At 43.9% G+C, this 13,162-nt stretch overlaps 1 protein-coding gene across 2 annotated transcripts in view; it reads left to right on the top strand.

Annotated features, from left to right (window-relative positions):
- Positions 1–13,162, top strand: part of TTC27 (tetratricopeptide repeat domain 27) — a 414,154-nt gene that overhangs the window by 363,849 nt on the left and 37,143 nt on the right. For both annotated transcript variants that reach the window (XM_083176116.1, XM_083176115.1), the window contains exon 17: positions 12,034–12,199. In XM_083176116.1, the coding sequence (XP_083032242.1) occupies positions 12,034–12,199 (166 nt within the window). The remainder of the gene's footprint in view (positions 1–12,033; positions 12,200–13,162) is intronic.

Genomic DNA, 13,162 nt, shown 5'->3' with positions numbered 1-13,162 from the left:
CTCTCTCTCCTCCCTATCCTTCTCTCTCTCTCTCTCCTCCCTATCCTTCTCTCTCTCTGCTCTCCTTCTCTCTCCTTTCTGTCTCTCTCCATTCTCTCAGAGAACATGCACCCTGGCACACTAATCCCCTCATGCCACCCCATCCACTTTAATGGTGCCCCCCTATCAATTACTTGTGGATCTGCCCCTGGCTGTGACAGCTGTGATTGTGAAGCAGCTGAGCTCCACTGGATGAGGCGGGACACAGCCATGGCAGCAGCTACTGCGGGAGAGAGACAGGATTTTCCTTCCTTCCTATTTTCTTCCCTCATCTGACCGCTACACTGCCTGTTGTCTGCCACACTGCCCAGCCACCTGATGCCTGCTGTCCTCTGCCAGGCTGGGTACCTGCTACCCACCAGCAGGTTAGAAAGGTTGAATAAGTTTTGAGGAGCTTTTTTTATGTTTTTGATAATGCAAGGTTGATTAGGGGGACCGAGAGCTACAGGGGGGAAGGGGAATGGAGAGGTGCAGAGGGGACAGAAAGGTGCAGGGGTAATGGGATGAAGAGGTGCGGGGGGACAGAGAGGTGCAGGGGGACAAAAAGGTGCAGGAGGTAAAGGAGTAATGGGGGGACAGACGCATGCAAGGGTGACTGGGGAATCGAGAGGTGATAGAGGGGTGCAAAGAGGATGGAGACTGCAAAACAACACGCACACTCTGTCTACTTACAGAGGCTGGGGGCATGGCCAGCAGATCTCATAGCGCTGGCCATGCCCCTATAGCAGAAAGAGTGGGGGATGTGGCCTTGCAGGAGTACCACGATTGTAGATCATGCCCCCCTATTTTCGGCCGCGTGCCTTTGGCATGCGCAGATGTTCCTTCTCCTCTGCCTCTGATGTTGGGAGGTATGTATGCAGCATATTGGACATTGCAGTGTGTGGTATATTGTGCCTGGGGCAATGCAGTATGTGGCATAATATGTCGTGGGCATTACAGTGTGTGGCATAATGTGTAAATGGCATTTTTCTTTTTAAAAATTTTTTAGAAGCTCTTCATGCAGTATATTTTGTCTCGAGTAGCTCTCGCCCCAAAAAAGGTTGGAGACCACTGATCTAGGGGTATAGTGTACATTTCAAACCCCCAGGGGTTTCACCAATTTTGATACAAGTGGGCAGTGAAAATGAAAAATTACATTTTTTTACACAAAAATGCAGTTCTGGCTCAAAATTTTTCATTTTCAGAAGGTATGAAGGAGAAAAAGCACCCCAAAATATGTGCCCCAATTTCTCCCGAGTACGGCAATGCCTCACATGTGACCAAAAAATACCAGTTGGGTGCATGGCAGGACTCAGAAGGGAAGGAGTGATTTTTGGATTTTGCAGCTCAGATTCTGGTGGAATTTTGGTGGGTGCTATGTCGCATTAGCAAGACCCCCCAAGCACCAATACAGTGGAACCCCCCCACAAGTCACCCCATTTTGCAAAGTACACCCCTCAGGGAATTCATCTAGGGGTATAGTGTACATTTTAAACCCCCAGGGGTTTCACCAATTTTGATACAAGTGGGCAGTGAAAATGAAAAATTACATTTTTTTACACAAAAATGCAGTTCTGGCTCAAAATTTTTCATTTTCAGAAGGTATGAAGGAGAAAAAGCACCCCAAAATATGTGCCCCAATTTCTCCCGAGTACGGCAATGCCTCACATGTGACCAAAAAATACCAGTTGGGTGCATGGCAGGACTCAGAAGGGAAGGAGTGATTTTTGGATTTTGCAGCTCAGATTCTGGTGGAATTTTGGTGGGTGCTATGTCGCATTAGCAAGACCCCCCAAGCACCAATACAGTGGAACCCCCCCACAAGTGACCCCATTTTGCAAACTACACCCCTCAGGGAATTCATCTAGGGGTATAGTGTACATTTCAAACCCCCAGGGGTTTCACCAATTTTGATACAAGTGGGCAGTGAAAATGAAAAATTACATTTTTTTACACAAAAATGCAGTTCTGGCTCAAAATTTTTCATTTTCAGAAGGTATGAAGGAGAAAAAGCACACCAAAATCTGTGCCCCAATTTCTCCCGAGTACGGCAATGCCTCACATGTGACCAAAAAATACCAGTTGGGTGCATGGCAGGACTCAGAAGGGAAGGAGTGATTTTTGGATTTTGCAGCACAGATTTTGGTGGAATGAATGGTGGGTGCTATGTTGCACCAATACAGTGGAACCCCCCACAAGTCACCCCATTTTGCAAAGTACACCCCTCAGGGAATTCATCTAGGGGTATAGTGTACATTTCAAACCCCCAGGGGTTTCACCAATTTTGATACAAGTGGGCAGTGAAAATGAAAAATTACATTTTTTTACACAAAAATGCAGTTCTGGCTCAAAATTTTTCATTTTCAGAAGGTATGAAGGAGAAAAAGCACCCCAAAATATGTGCCCCAATTTCTCCCGAGTACGGCAATGCTTCACATGTGACCAAAAAATACCAGTTGGGTGCATGGCAGGACTCAGAAGGGAAGGAGTGATTTTTGGATTTTGCAGCTCAGATTCTGGTGGAATTTTGGTGGGTGCTATGTCGCATTAGCAAGACCCCCCAAGCACCAATACAGTGGAACCCCCCCACAAGTGACCCCATTTTGCAAACTACACCCCTCAGGGAATTCATCTAGGGGTATAGTGTACATTTCAAACCCCCAGGGGTTTCACCAATTTTGATACAACTGGGCAGTGAAAATGAAAAATTACATTTTTTTACACAAAAATGCAGTTCTGGCTCAAAATTTTTCATTTTCAGAAGGTATGAAGGAGAAAAAGCACCCCAAAATATGTGCCCCAATTTCTCCCGAGTACGGCAATGCCTCACGTGACCAAAAAATACCAGTTGGGTGCATGGCAGGACTCAGAAGGGAAGGAGTGATTTTTGGATTTTGCAGCTCAGATTCTGGTGGAATTTTGGTGGGTGCTATGTCGCATTAGCAAGACCCCCCAAGCACCAATACAGTGGAACCCCCCCACAAGTGACCCCATTTTGCAAACTACACCCCTCAGGGAATTCATCTAGGGGTATAGTGTACATTTCAAACCCCCAGGGGTTTCACCAATTTTGATACAACTGGGCAGTGAAAATGAAAAATTACATTTTTTTACACAAAAATGCAGTTCTGGCTCAATATTTTTTATTTTCAGAAGGTATGAAGGAGAAAAAGCACCCCAAAATCTGTGCCCCAATTTCTCCCGAGTACGGCAATGCCTCACATGTGACCAAAAAATACCAGTTGGGTGCATGGCAGGACTCAGAAGGGAAGGAGTGATTTTTGGATTTTGCAGCACAGATTTTGGTGGAATGAATGGTGGGTGCTATGTTGCACCAATACAGTAGAACCCCCCCACAAGTCACCCCATTTTGCAAACTACACCCCTCAGGGAATTGATCTAGGGGTATAGTGTACATTTCAAACTCCCAGGGGTTTCACCAATTTTGATACAAGTGGGCAGTGAAAATGAAAAATTACATTTTTTTACACAAAAATGCAGTTCTGGCTCAAAATTTTTCATTTTCAGAAGGAATGAAGGAGACAAAGCACCCCAAAATGTGCCCCAATTTCTCCCGAGTACGGCAATGCCTCATGTGTGACCAAAAAGTGGCAGGACTCAGAAGGGAAGGAGTGATATTTGGATTTTGCAGCACAAATTCTGGTGGAATGATGGTGGGTGCTATGTCGCATTAGCAAGACCCCCAAAGCACCAATACAGTGGAACCCCCCCACAAGTGACCCCATTTTGCAAACTACACCCCTCAGGGAATTCATCTAGGGGTATAGTGTACATTTCAAACCCCCAGGGGTTTCACCAATTTTGATACAACTGGGCAGTGAAAATGAAAAATTACATTTTTTTACACAAAAATGCAGTTCTGGCTCAAAATTTTTCATTTTCAGAAGGTATGAAGGAGAAAAAGCACCCCAAAATCTGTGCCCCAATTTCTCCCGAGTATGGCAATGCCTCATATGTGACCAAAAAATACCAGTTGGGTGCATGGCAGGACTCAGAAGGGAAGGAGTGATTTTTGGATTTTGCAGCTCAGATTCTGGTGGAATGTTGGTGGGTGCTATGTGGCATTAGCAAGACCCCCGAAGCACGGTGAAATGATGAACCTAATAATCCATAGATGTGTGGTATATTTTAAAACACTCCTTTATACATAGGCCGGGTTTGTCGGGGCAAGTTTCACAGTGGAAAATAGTTTCCTTTCTTATTCCCTTTTTATAGCAAACTTTGCACCTTTTTTGTGTCCTGCCCTTTCTTGCAGTGGAGGGGATTTCGTTCGGAAAATGCTGCCCTGGTACAATACGGGGGCCAGTACTAGAAGTACTGGGGCCCTCTGCCTGCTGGTTCCCAAATACTAGGCCCTTTATGACTTCCTCTTGAAAGTGCATAAATGTCCCCCTCTGGCCGGTAGAACGGAATAGCACGTAAGCGTTATACAGTGCCATCTGGATGATATACACGGCCAGCTTCTTGTACCAGATTTTTGTTTTCCGCAGGGCACTGTACGGCTTCAGTACCTGATCTGAAAGATCCACTCCGCCCATGTACCTATTGTAATCCAGGATACAATTAGGTTTTGAGGTGTGGGTACTGGTACCTCGTACAGGGACGGAGGTGGTACTGTCTCCGTGAATTGTTGTCAGTATAAGGACATCCCTCTTGTCCTTATATTTGACCAACAACATATTTTCGGTGCATATTCCCCTGCTTTCACCCCTTCTCATTACTTGGGCAATGTGCGTTTTTGGGAGGCCTCTTTGGTTCTTGCGCACAGTACCGCAAGCTGCTGTACCTCTTGAACCAAGGGCCTTAAACAGGGGGATGCTAGTGTAAAAGTTATCCACATAGAGGTGATAACCTTTATCCAGGAAGGGGTGCACTAAATCCCAGACAATTTTTCCACTAACACCTACGAGGAAGGGGGGGGCATTCTGGCGGTTCAATTCTTGAATCCTTCCCTTCATATACCCTAAACCTGTGAGTGTACCCTGAGGTGCTTTCACACAGCTTATACATTTTTATGCCATACCTTGCCCTCTTACTGGGAAGGTACTGGCGGAATTTAACCCTTCCTTTAAAATGTATAAGGGACTCGTCTATGCAAATGAATTTATCTGGGATGTACATGTCTTCAAATTTGGCACTGAAATGATCAATGACCGGCCTGACTTTGAATAGCCGGTCAAAGGTGGGATCATCTCTGGGTGGGCACTGTGCATTATCGTTGTAATGCAAAAATTTAAGGATCGTCTCAAATCGAGCCCGGGGCATGGCCATACGGTAAAATGGGGTGCTGTACAGAACATCTGTACTCCAATATTGCCTAATTTCTGGCTTTTTTACTATGCCCATATGAAACACCAGACCCCAAAACGTCATCATCTCTACTGCATCTACAGGGGTCCACCTAGCAAATGATGACGTGGGGTTTTGAGCAATAAACTGCTGGGCATATAAATTAGTTTGGTCCACCATTAAATTTATAAAATCATCAGAGAAAAATAATTTGAAAAAGTCAATTTCTCTGAGACCTGTGGAATCAAATTGGATTCCTGGCATGGCCAAAAACTCAGGAACCTGGGGCTCAAAATTGTCTGGTGGTGGGGTCCATACGAGATCAATTATTGGGGGGGGGGTCTCAGCTGCTCTACGGGGGCGTCTTTGAGGGGGTCCCTCATCACCAGAGGAGGAAGAGGAGCTTAAGGCGAATCCTTCAAATTCCCCGCTTGCATCACTGGCTGTGTCAGAGTCAGAAGCAAGCATGGCATATGCCTCCTCCACTGAATACATTCTTCTGGATGACTGGGATGACATTTGGGATGCCATTTTTATTTTTGTGTTACTGGTAGTGAAATGTTTCAACACGTGTATAGTGTAGGGGGGGGTACAAACTTTATTTCAACCAGGGGGGTATGTAGTGTGTATGTAGTGCAGAAAAAATAGTGCAAAAAAAATACTTTATACAAAAAAAAAAAAAATGAAGGGGTTTAAAAAAAAAAAAAAATTGAAGGGGTTAAAAAAAAAAAAAAAAAAGGTCCTGCGCCAAAAATTGAGCACAGATGTTGGTCAGTAACGTCCGTCACTGAACAGCGCTCAAAGGCAACAGGAATTTGATCAAAAAAAAAAAAAAAATAGATCAACCCTGTGCCGAAAAAGATGATCAGTGATGTACGTCACTGATCAGCGCACAGCGGCCACAGGACACCCCCAAAATCACAGTGTGTGTAAAAAAAAAAATTAAAAAAAGACCCCACAGCACACACAAAAAAAAAAAGGTGATCAGTGATGCGACACTGATTACCAGTGAGGGGCAGCAGATGCACAACCTTTGGTGCAACTGACAGTGCAACTGGCAGGTATATATATAAAAAAAAAAAAAACCTCTGCACCCCTAAAAAGTTGCTGATCACCTCAGATATAGTGATCAGCACAAAAGGCGGGGGCAGCAGACACAAAATTTAGCACTCTCTATCACTCTCTGTCACTATCTCTCTCTATCTCTCTCTATCTCTCTCTATCTCACTATCTATCACTCTATGACACTGCAGCAGCAGCACTGACAGTTATATATATGAAAAATAACCCCTGCACCCCCAAAAAGTTGCTGGGGGTGCACAAAAGGGGGGCAGAAGACAAAATATAGCAGTCTCTATCACTCTCTGTCACTATCTCTCTCTATCTCTCTATCTCTCACTATCTATCACTCTATGACACTGCAGCAGGTATATATATATATATATAAAAAATACCCTGCGCCCCCAAAAAGTTGCTGATCAGTTAATTTATACTGATCAGCACAAAAGGGGGGGCAGCAGTCAGTTATATAAAAAAAAATATAGCACGATCTGTCACTATCTCTCTATCTCTCTCTATCTCTCTCTCTCTATCTCTCTCTATCTCTCTATCTATAACTCTATTACACTGCAGCAGCACAAAATATAGCACTCTCTGTCACTAGGCCTCTCTATCTCTCTCTCTCTATCTCTCTCTCTCTCTAACTCGATGACACTGCAGCAGCACAACACAGCACAGGATGTCACAAGATGAAGCAAGATCCCAAGCAGTGATCAGGTAAGTATTGAGCAAGGTTCTGGTCAGTAAATGGCGACAGCTGGGCACGGTGACCGCACTGCACGCTATTCCAGACCGGAATGGCGTCTGCAGTGTAGTCCCCGTTAGTTTAAACCCCCCTCCATGGCTGTGATTGGTCCGTCGGTCCGACGGACCAATCACGGCCTTTGGGGGCGGGCGGGGTGAGGTGGGGTGACACCAGTGTCACCCTTACACCCCGCGGTGATTGGTGCTGTACTTTACAGCACCAATCACCTCCGATCCCGTGTCACCGGCGAACGTTATTCGCCGGTGACACAGAAAACGCTGTAATTGGCTGTTCACACTGAACAGCCAATCACAGCGATCGCCGACGGGGGGGCGGCATCGCAGCCCCCCCTGGGCATGCAGGGACATGTCTGCTGTCAGGGACAGCAGACATCGTCCCTCTGTCACTGCGTCTCTAGACGCAGTGACAGTTAGAAGCCATGACGTATATATACGTCATGTGTCGGGAAGTACTTCCCGGCCATGACGTATATATACGTCAAATGTCGGGAAGGGGTTAAAGTGCGGTCTGAAAGGGGCATTAGTGGGTCTTGAGGACCAAGGTTGGGAGTGCCTGCTGTATGCCTTAAACCAAGGGTAGGCAACTGGCAGAACGCAATCCAACTCCGGACCGCAAAGGGCAGAAATGCGGACCGTTGAGATGTGGCCATTACGTCGCTGATGCCTTTCCTTGCCCTATTTATTTCCTGAAGCCTCTTCTGGCTTTAGCGACCCCAGTAATGCATTGCGCGGGTGTGATGGATACATCACCGCGCACTTTATGGGCTGAGAAGCTGGGGCAGTCTGCCGAGAACATGAGCATCAGAGGCGGAAACGGTGGCAGTGCACAGAATACAGTGACGGTGGCAGCGGGCAGAACACAGTGGTGGTGGCAGCAGGCAGAATACAGGTGCGGCAGCAGTGGGCAGAATACTGCTGCGTAATGGGCCCCATACATCAGCAATCACAATTAATGGTTTTCCAGATCTAGTGATTTTTTTTGGCCAGATAAATGGTTTCTACAATCTATCTGACTTGCCCACACATTACAGATTTATTTCAGTGATCGGCAGATTTTTCCCATCTAAAGATTGCATCATCATATCTGGAAAGTGCCCATACATCACCTCAATCGATTTTCATTTCAGATGTTACTTCTTTTCATAATGTAAATAGAAGAAGAAGACGAAACGGAATGCCCACACATATTAAAAACAACCGCAGATAATACCAGATTATTAAACATGTTTACCAATCGATTGGCAATCCTTATTAATTGTTGATTGGGATTGCCAAAAGGGGAGCCCACACATTAAAGATTAATTGTGACAATCATCTCCAGATCTGAGGATTGTCACAATTAATTGCTGATGTATGGGGCCCATAAGTGTAAAATGCTTGGCTTTTTTTTTTTTAACATTTGGTTGCTGTGGAGGGGGTGGAGAAGGGGGGGTCTCTCTTCATTCCAGTTCAATATGATGGAGCTTTGTGGCCCTCATGGAAAAAAAACATAACTTTTTTTGTGGGGAGGGGGGAGTCCTGAGGGGCACAGGGACTGGGGTTTTATGTGGCAGTTTGGTTTTTGTCATCAGAAGGTGGCCCTCTTTGTTAGGTTGGTGGACATAATCACTGTGTGTCATAATGTGATTTTTGGCTCATATTGTGGGGCATACTGTGAATTTTGGCTCCAACTGCAATGTGAAGTGTGCAAGGGGCATATTGCAGGGAATATTTTGCACAATGGGGAGATGCCGGTAGATTACCTACGAAAGTCTGGCAACCCCTGGTCTAGATTGTTTTGGTGCTGAAACTTATACTTACAGTACATTTTAGTATAAGTTTCAGCACCAAAATAAAACCTTGTTATTAATTACATTACAGATATTTGATATTGTGGACCTCAATCCAAATAATTAGAAATATCCGGACTCCATTAAAAATTACTTGCCCACCCCTGCCTTAAACCGTGCAACATTAGGCTAACGTCAGGTAGCAATTGGCCACTTTTTTAGTGGGGTCTCTATTTTATTGACTTTAGATTGTGTAGGTGGTGCTGCTTGGTGAGTAGGTGGATGCTACCTAGGCAGTTAACCTGTTAGTGCTAGTTTTCATGTTGGGCTAGGTTATATGGCCTGAATTCACTGAATAAATCATAAAACAAATTAATGTCTAGACCTGGGGTAGCCAACCCTAGTCCTCGAGAGCTACCAACAGTGCATGTTTTGCAGGTCTCCTCACAGAACCACAAGTGAGCTAATAAGCTCCATCTGTGTATCTTTTAAAATGTGTCAGTGATTAATGAGTACAGCTGTGCAGCAGCTAGGTTGTCTGGAAAATGTGAACTGTTGGTAGCTCTCGAGGGCTAGGGTTGGCTACCCCTGGTCTAAACCATTTTATCATTACTTGTTCTAACAATACACATTGCATTAAGAAACAAAAAGTTTTTTTTAAGCCTTATGCCAGCTGCATTAAGTAGGTCAATGGTTATCATACACTAGTCCAGGGGTGGGGAACCTTTTTTGTGCCAAGGGCCAATTGTATGATGGAAACATCCTTCGGGGCCATATGTAAAAATTTCTCTTACAAATTGTCCTGCTGCAGCCGTCCCACACTCCGGCTGCTGCGGCTGAATAGGACTGACAGTCTCCGGTTGCTGTTAATTAAGAGGAATCTCGCAAGAACTACCGACCTCTCGCAAGAAGTCCCCTTTACTTGACACCCCCAGCAAAACCGCAGAGTGAGTAGGAGGGACACTCAGACCGGCTACGGGGGGCCGCAGGTTCCCCACCACTGCACTAGTCCATCAATCCGCTCTAGTTACGAGGTCATTTTGTAGGTCTTTGTACATTAGTGGCAAGTAAGTGGGAAGCCAAGATTGTGGAACTGGTTTGGTGTGAGGTACCTACAGAGTTCTGCTGGTTACCACTTTTCCCTCCATGAACTGAGCAGTGTCACTGGTTGTAAGCTTTGCTCAATGAATTTAGAATTTGTTTTTTAATAAGATTTTCTAGTAGCCAAAAATCACCCCCTTCTTTAGTAATTCCATATGAAAGACACCTTCCTGTCCCTGGTGGAAGAAAATGACGACATTAGGACATAATGTATTAGTGTGTTTAATGATTGCTTTCCCTCAGTGTTTTTTGTTCTAAACTTGTACAGGAAGGCTTAGGTCAGTAACAACTACTGACACTAATGTTCTGCAATCTGGAACCGCATTACATGATCACTTTTTCAGTGGTACATAATTAAAAAGGTTGCAAATAATTAGTTTCCATTTCATTTAACATTCCATGGTAATCTCCTCATGTTTTCTCTTACTGATGAGCTCCAATCCCAAGCTTGTCCAAATAATGATGTAATGGCAGAGTTTAAACAAGCAGTTTATGGCTGTTCTATGGAATCTAGAGGTAACTTTGTTAGTGCTTTAATACTGAACATATAGTTTTGTGCTTGAAAGGTCTCTGCAACACCTTCATAATTACATATGTCACAGCATATGGTATGTTATTGCAGTTCACAACAAATGTGTTGTGCCTTTCATGAGTTGAGGTGAGAGCCTTGTCTCATGCTGTACATTCCTAGTGGTGGCTGTACATTCCTAGAGGTGGCAGAGAGGAGTGTTTCCTTTTTATTACACTTCACCTCCTCTATACATCTGTCCTGGCACTCCTGTAGCTGGGCGCTCTGCAGCCACTTGCAGTGTTTTCAGGAAGGAGATCAGGGAATGTGTGTAACTGTGGGCTTCTTCCTGCAAGTGTGGTAGTGTTACAAAGGACACCCATGTTGGTATCTGAGATTAATTTGTAAAAATCTAACATGGCAGAAGTGAGCACAAATGAAAGTCCCCCCTGTTCCATATGATTGTGTTACACAAGTAAAGGATGAGCTATATATATATAAATAGTTAAGTTCACAACTCTGTCTTCAAAGACGTTTGTCCTCCTTATTAGAATAATAAATAAGAGTCATTTTAATTAGCTAAACTGCTTGCTCTAGTAAGCAGGTTAGCTAATTAATACCACTTTCACACTGCCTAAACGTTTTAAAAAACAGTATTTTAAAACGGTATTTAAAACGGGTCTGATCCTTCACATTGCTGTAGATTACCGTTTTAAATACCATTTAAATACCATTCACATCAGTCAACCCGTTTTAATCTCCTCAACATGTTTTAAGGCAGATTGCAGAGGACAGCTTATCACAGGTCTGTAATCTGTTGTTTTTTGGCTAAATACCGTTTCAGAGCCATTCTCACTGCATAAAAACGCCTCTGAAACAGCAATATACCGTTTTACAAGTGCGGTGTGAAAGGGGTATAAAAGAAGTCTAGTTTATGTAATAGTATATAGTTTATTATTCTCTCTCTCTCTCTCTATCTATATATATATATATATATATATATATATATATATAATGATTTTATTGTTGATTTATGTTTTTATTATGAATTACTGCACATCACATATTGGGGGAAATTTACTAAGATGTTAAGATGTGTATTCTACTTCACCTGTGATGTTGCTATGGGCAACCAATCAGATCCTGTCTACTATCTTCTAGAGCAGGGCTGGGCAACACCGGCCCTCCAGATGTTAATGAACTACACATCCCAGCATGCCTTGCATCAGTTTCAGCTTGGCCACATAGCAAAACTAATGCAAAGCATCCTGGGATGTGTAGTTCATTAACATATGGAGGGCCGGTGTTGCCCAGCCCTGTTCTAGAGGGTGCTACATAAATAATAAGTTTCTGATTGGTTGCCCATAGCAACATCACATGTGTAATAGAATACACATCTTAGTAAATTTCCCCCTCTAAGTATTTTATTGTGGTTCATAATTTTTTTTTTTTTTTTTATTTAAAATGTTTTATTTGCTGTAATGCTTCCTCTTGTCTTCCAAGGAATAAGGCCTTCCGAACTCTTAAAGAAGCCATTAAATGCAACTTTGAGCACTGGCAGATATGGGAGAACTTTCTACTTACCAGCACTGATGTGGGGGAGTTTGGAGAAGCCGTGAAAGCTTACCATAGACTCATGGACTTAAGAGACAAATTCAAAGATGTACAGGTGGGTAAATGATCGGATGACTCGAACGAAGCCATCACCAAAATTTTCTGGGTGTTCATGGGTGTTATAAGCTGTTTCGAAGCATAAGCATTCGTTGAACTCAAGAAGAGGTTTTGTAGAATCATATTTCAACGAAAGCCCCGTAGACACGAGGTGACAGGAGCTTTGTGCTGAGCGATCTAGTTATCACATATCGCTCAGCACGGGAACATGCATCGCCATAACCGGGGGCCATACACACGGACCGATCCATGTTTCCTTTATAAGCACTCTAGTGAGATCGCTTAGAGATGGTGCTGAAATCGCCCCGTGTGAGAATGCCTTAAGACACATATGAGCAAAAAGACACCTAGGGAAAGCCGGTGCACAGGGGACCTGGCATGCCTGGATGTGCAAATGTGACAATATTGTATGAGGACACATCTGCACGTCCTAAATATTATTGTCTGCTCTTATGAGTCTAATGTCCATTCATAAGAAGGATATACTGTATATATGGATTTGCATTAATAGAAAAATAGCTTTTATAGCCAGGTTTAGGAAGGATCCTTCCCTTTGTTGGTGCTTGGAAATGACATAATCTCTTCATCTTCATCATCTTGACTCTGCTGGCTCTTTCAGTAGGCTCTTAGCATGACCTGGTTCAGATGTTTCGGGTCATCTGTTTACACAACATGTTATCCATGTCCTTCCCAGATTGAACCCTGGTTGCTACCAGGGTCAGATTCCCAGGTACTGTATGTGCACATTGGTTATTTTACAGAAATCCTTTTACACAGAGCCACAACATAGGCATACTGTGGCAGTACAAAAGGGGTGAAACTCAACCATATAATGTGCTGTCAAGAACTTCACACTCAGCAGAAGTTTAAATGAACGCAGTGTTTTATTTGGTGTTTTGACAGTGCTGATGGACATATGGCTTTGCAGCAGCTATCCAGCCAGTGTTACCCAGACACTGTA

Source organism: Crinia signifera, chromosome 3, assembly GCF_055691185.1.
Source record: "Crinia signifera chromosome 3, ASM5569118v1, whole genome shotgun sequence".
Classification (NCBI taxonomy): domain Eukaryota; kingdom Metazoa; phylum Chordata; class Amphibia; order Anura; family Myobatrachidae; genus Crinia; species Crinia signifera.
This window is presented reverse-complemented; position numbering and strand designations above follow the sequence as displayed.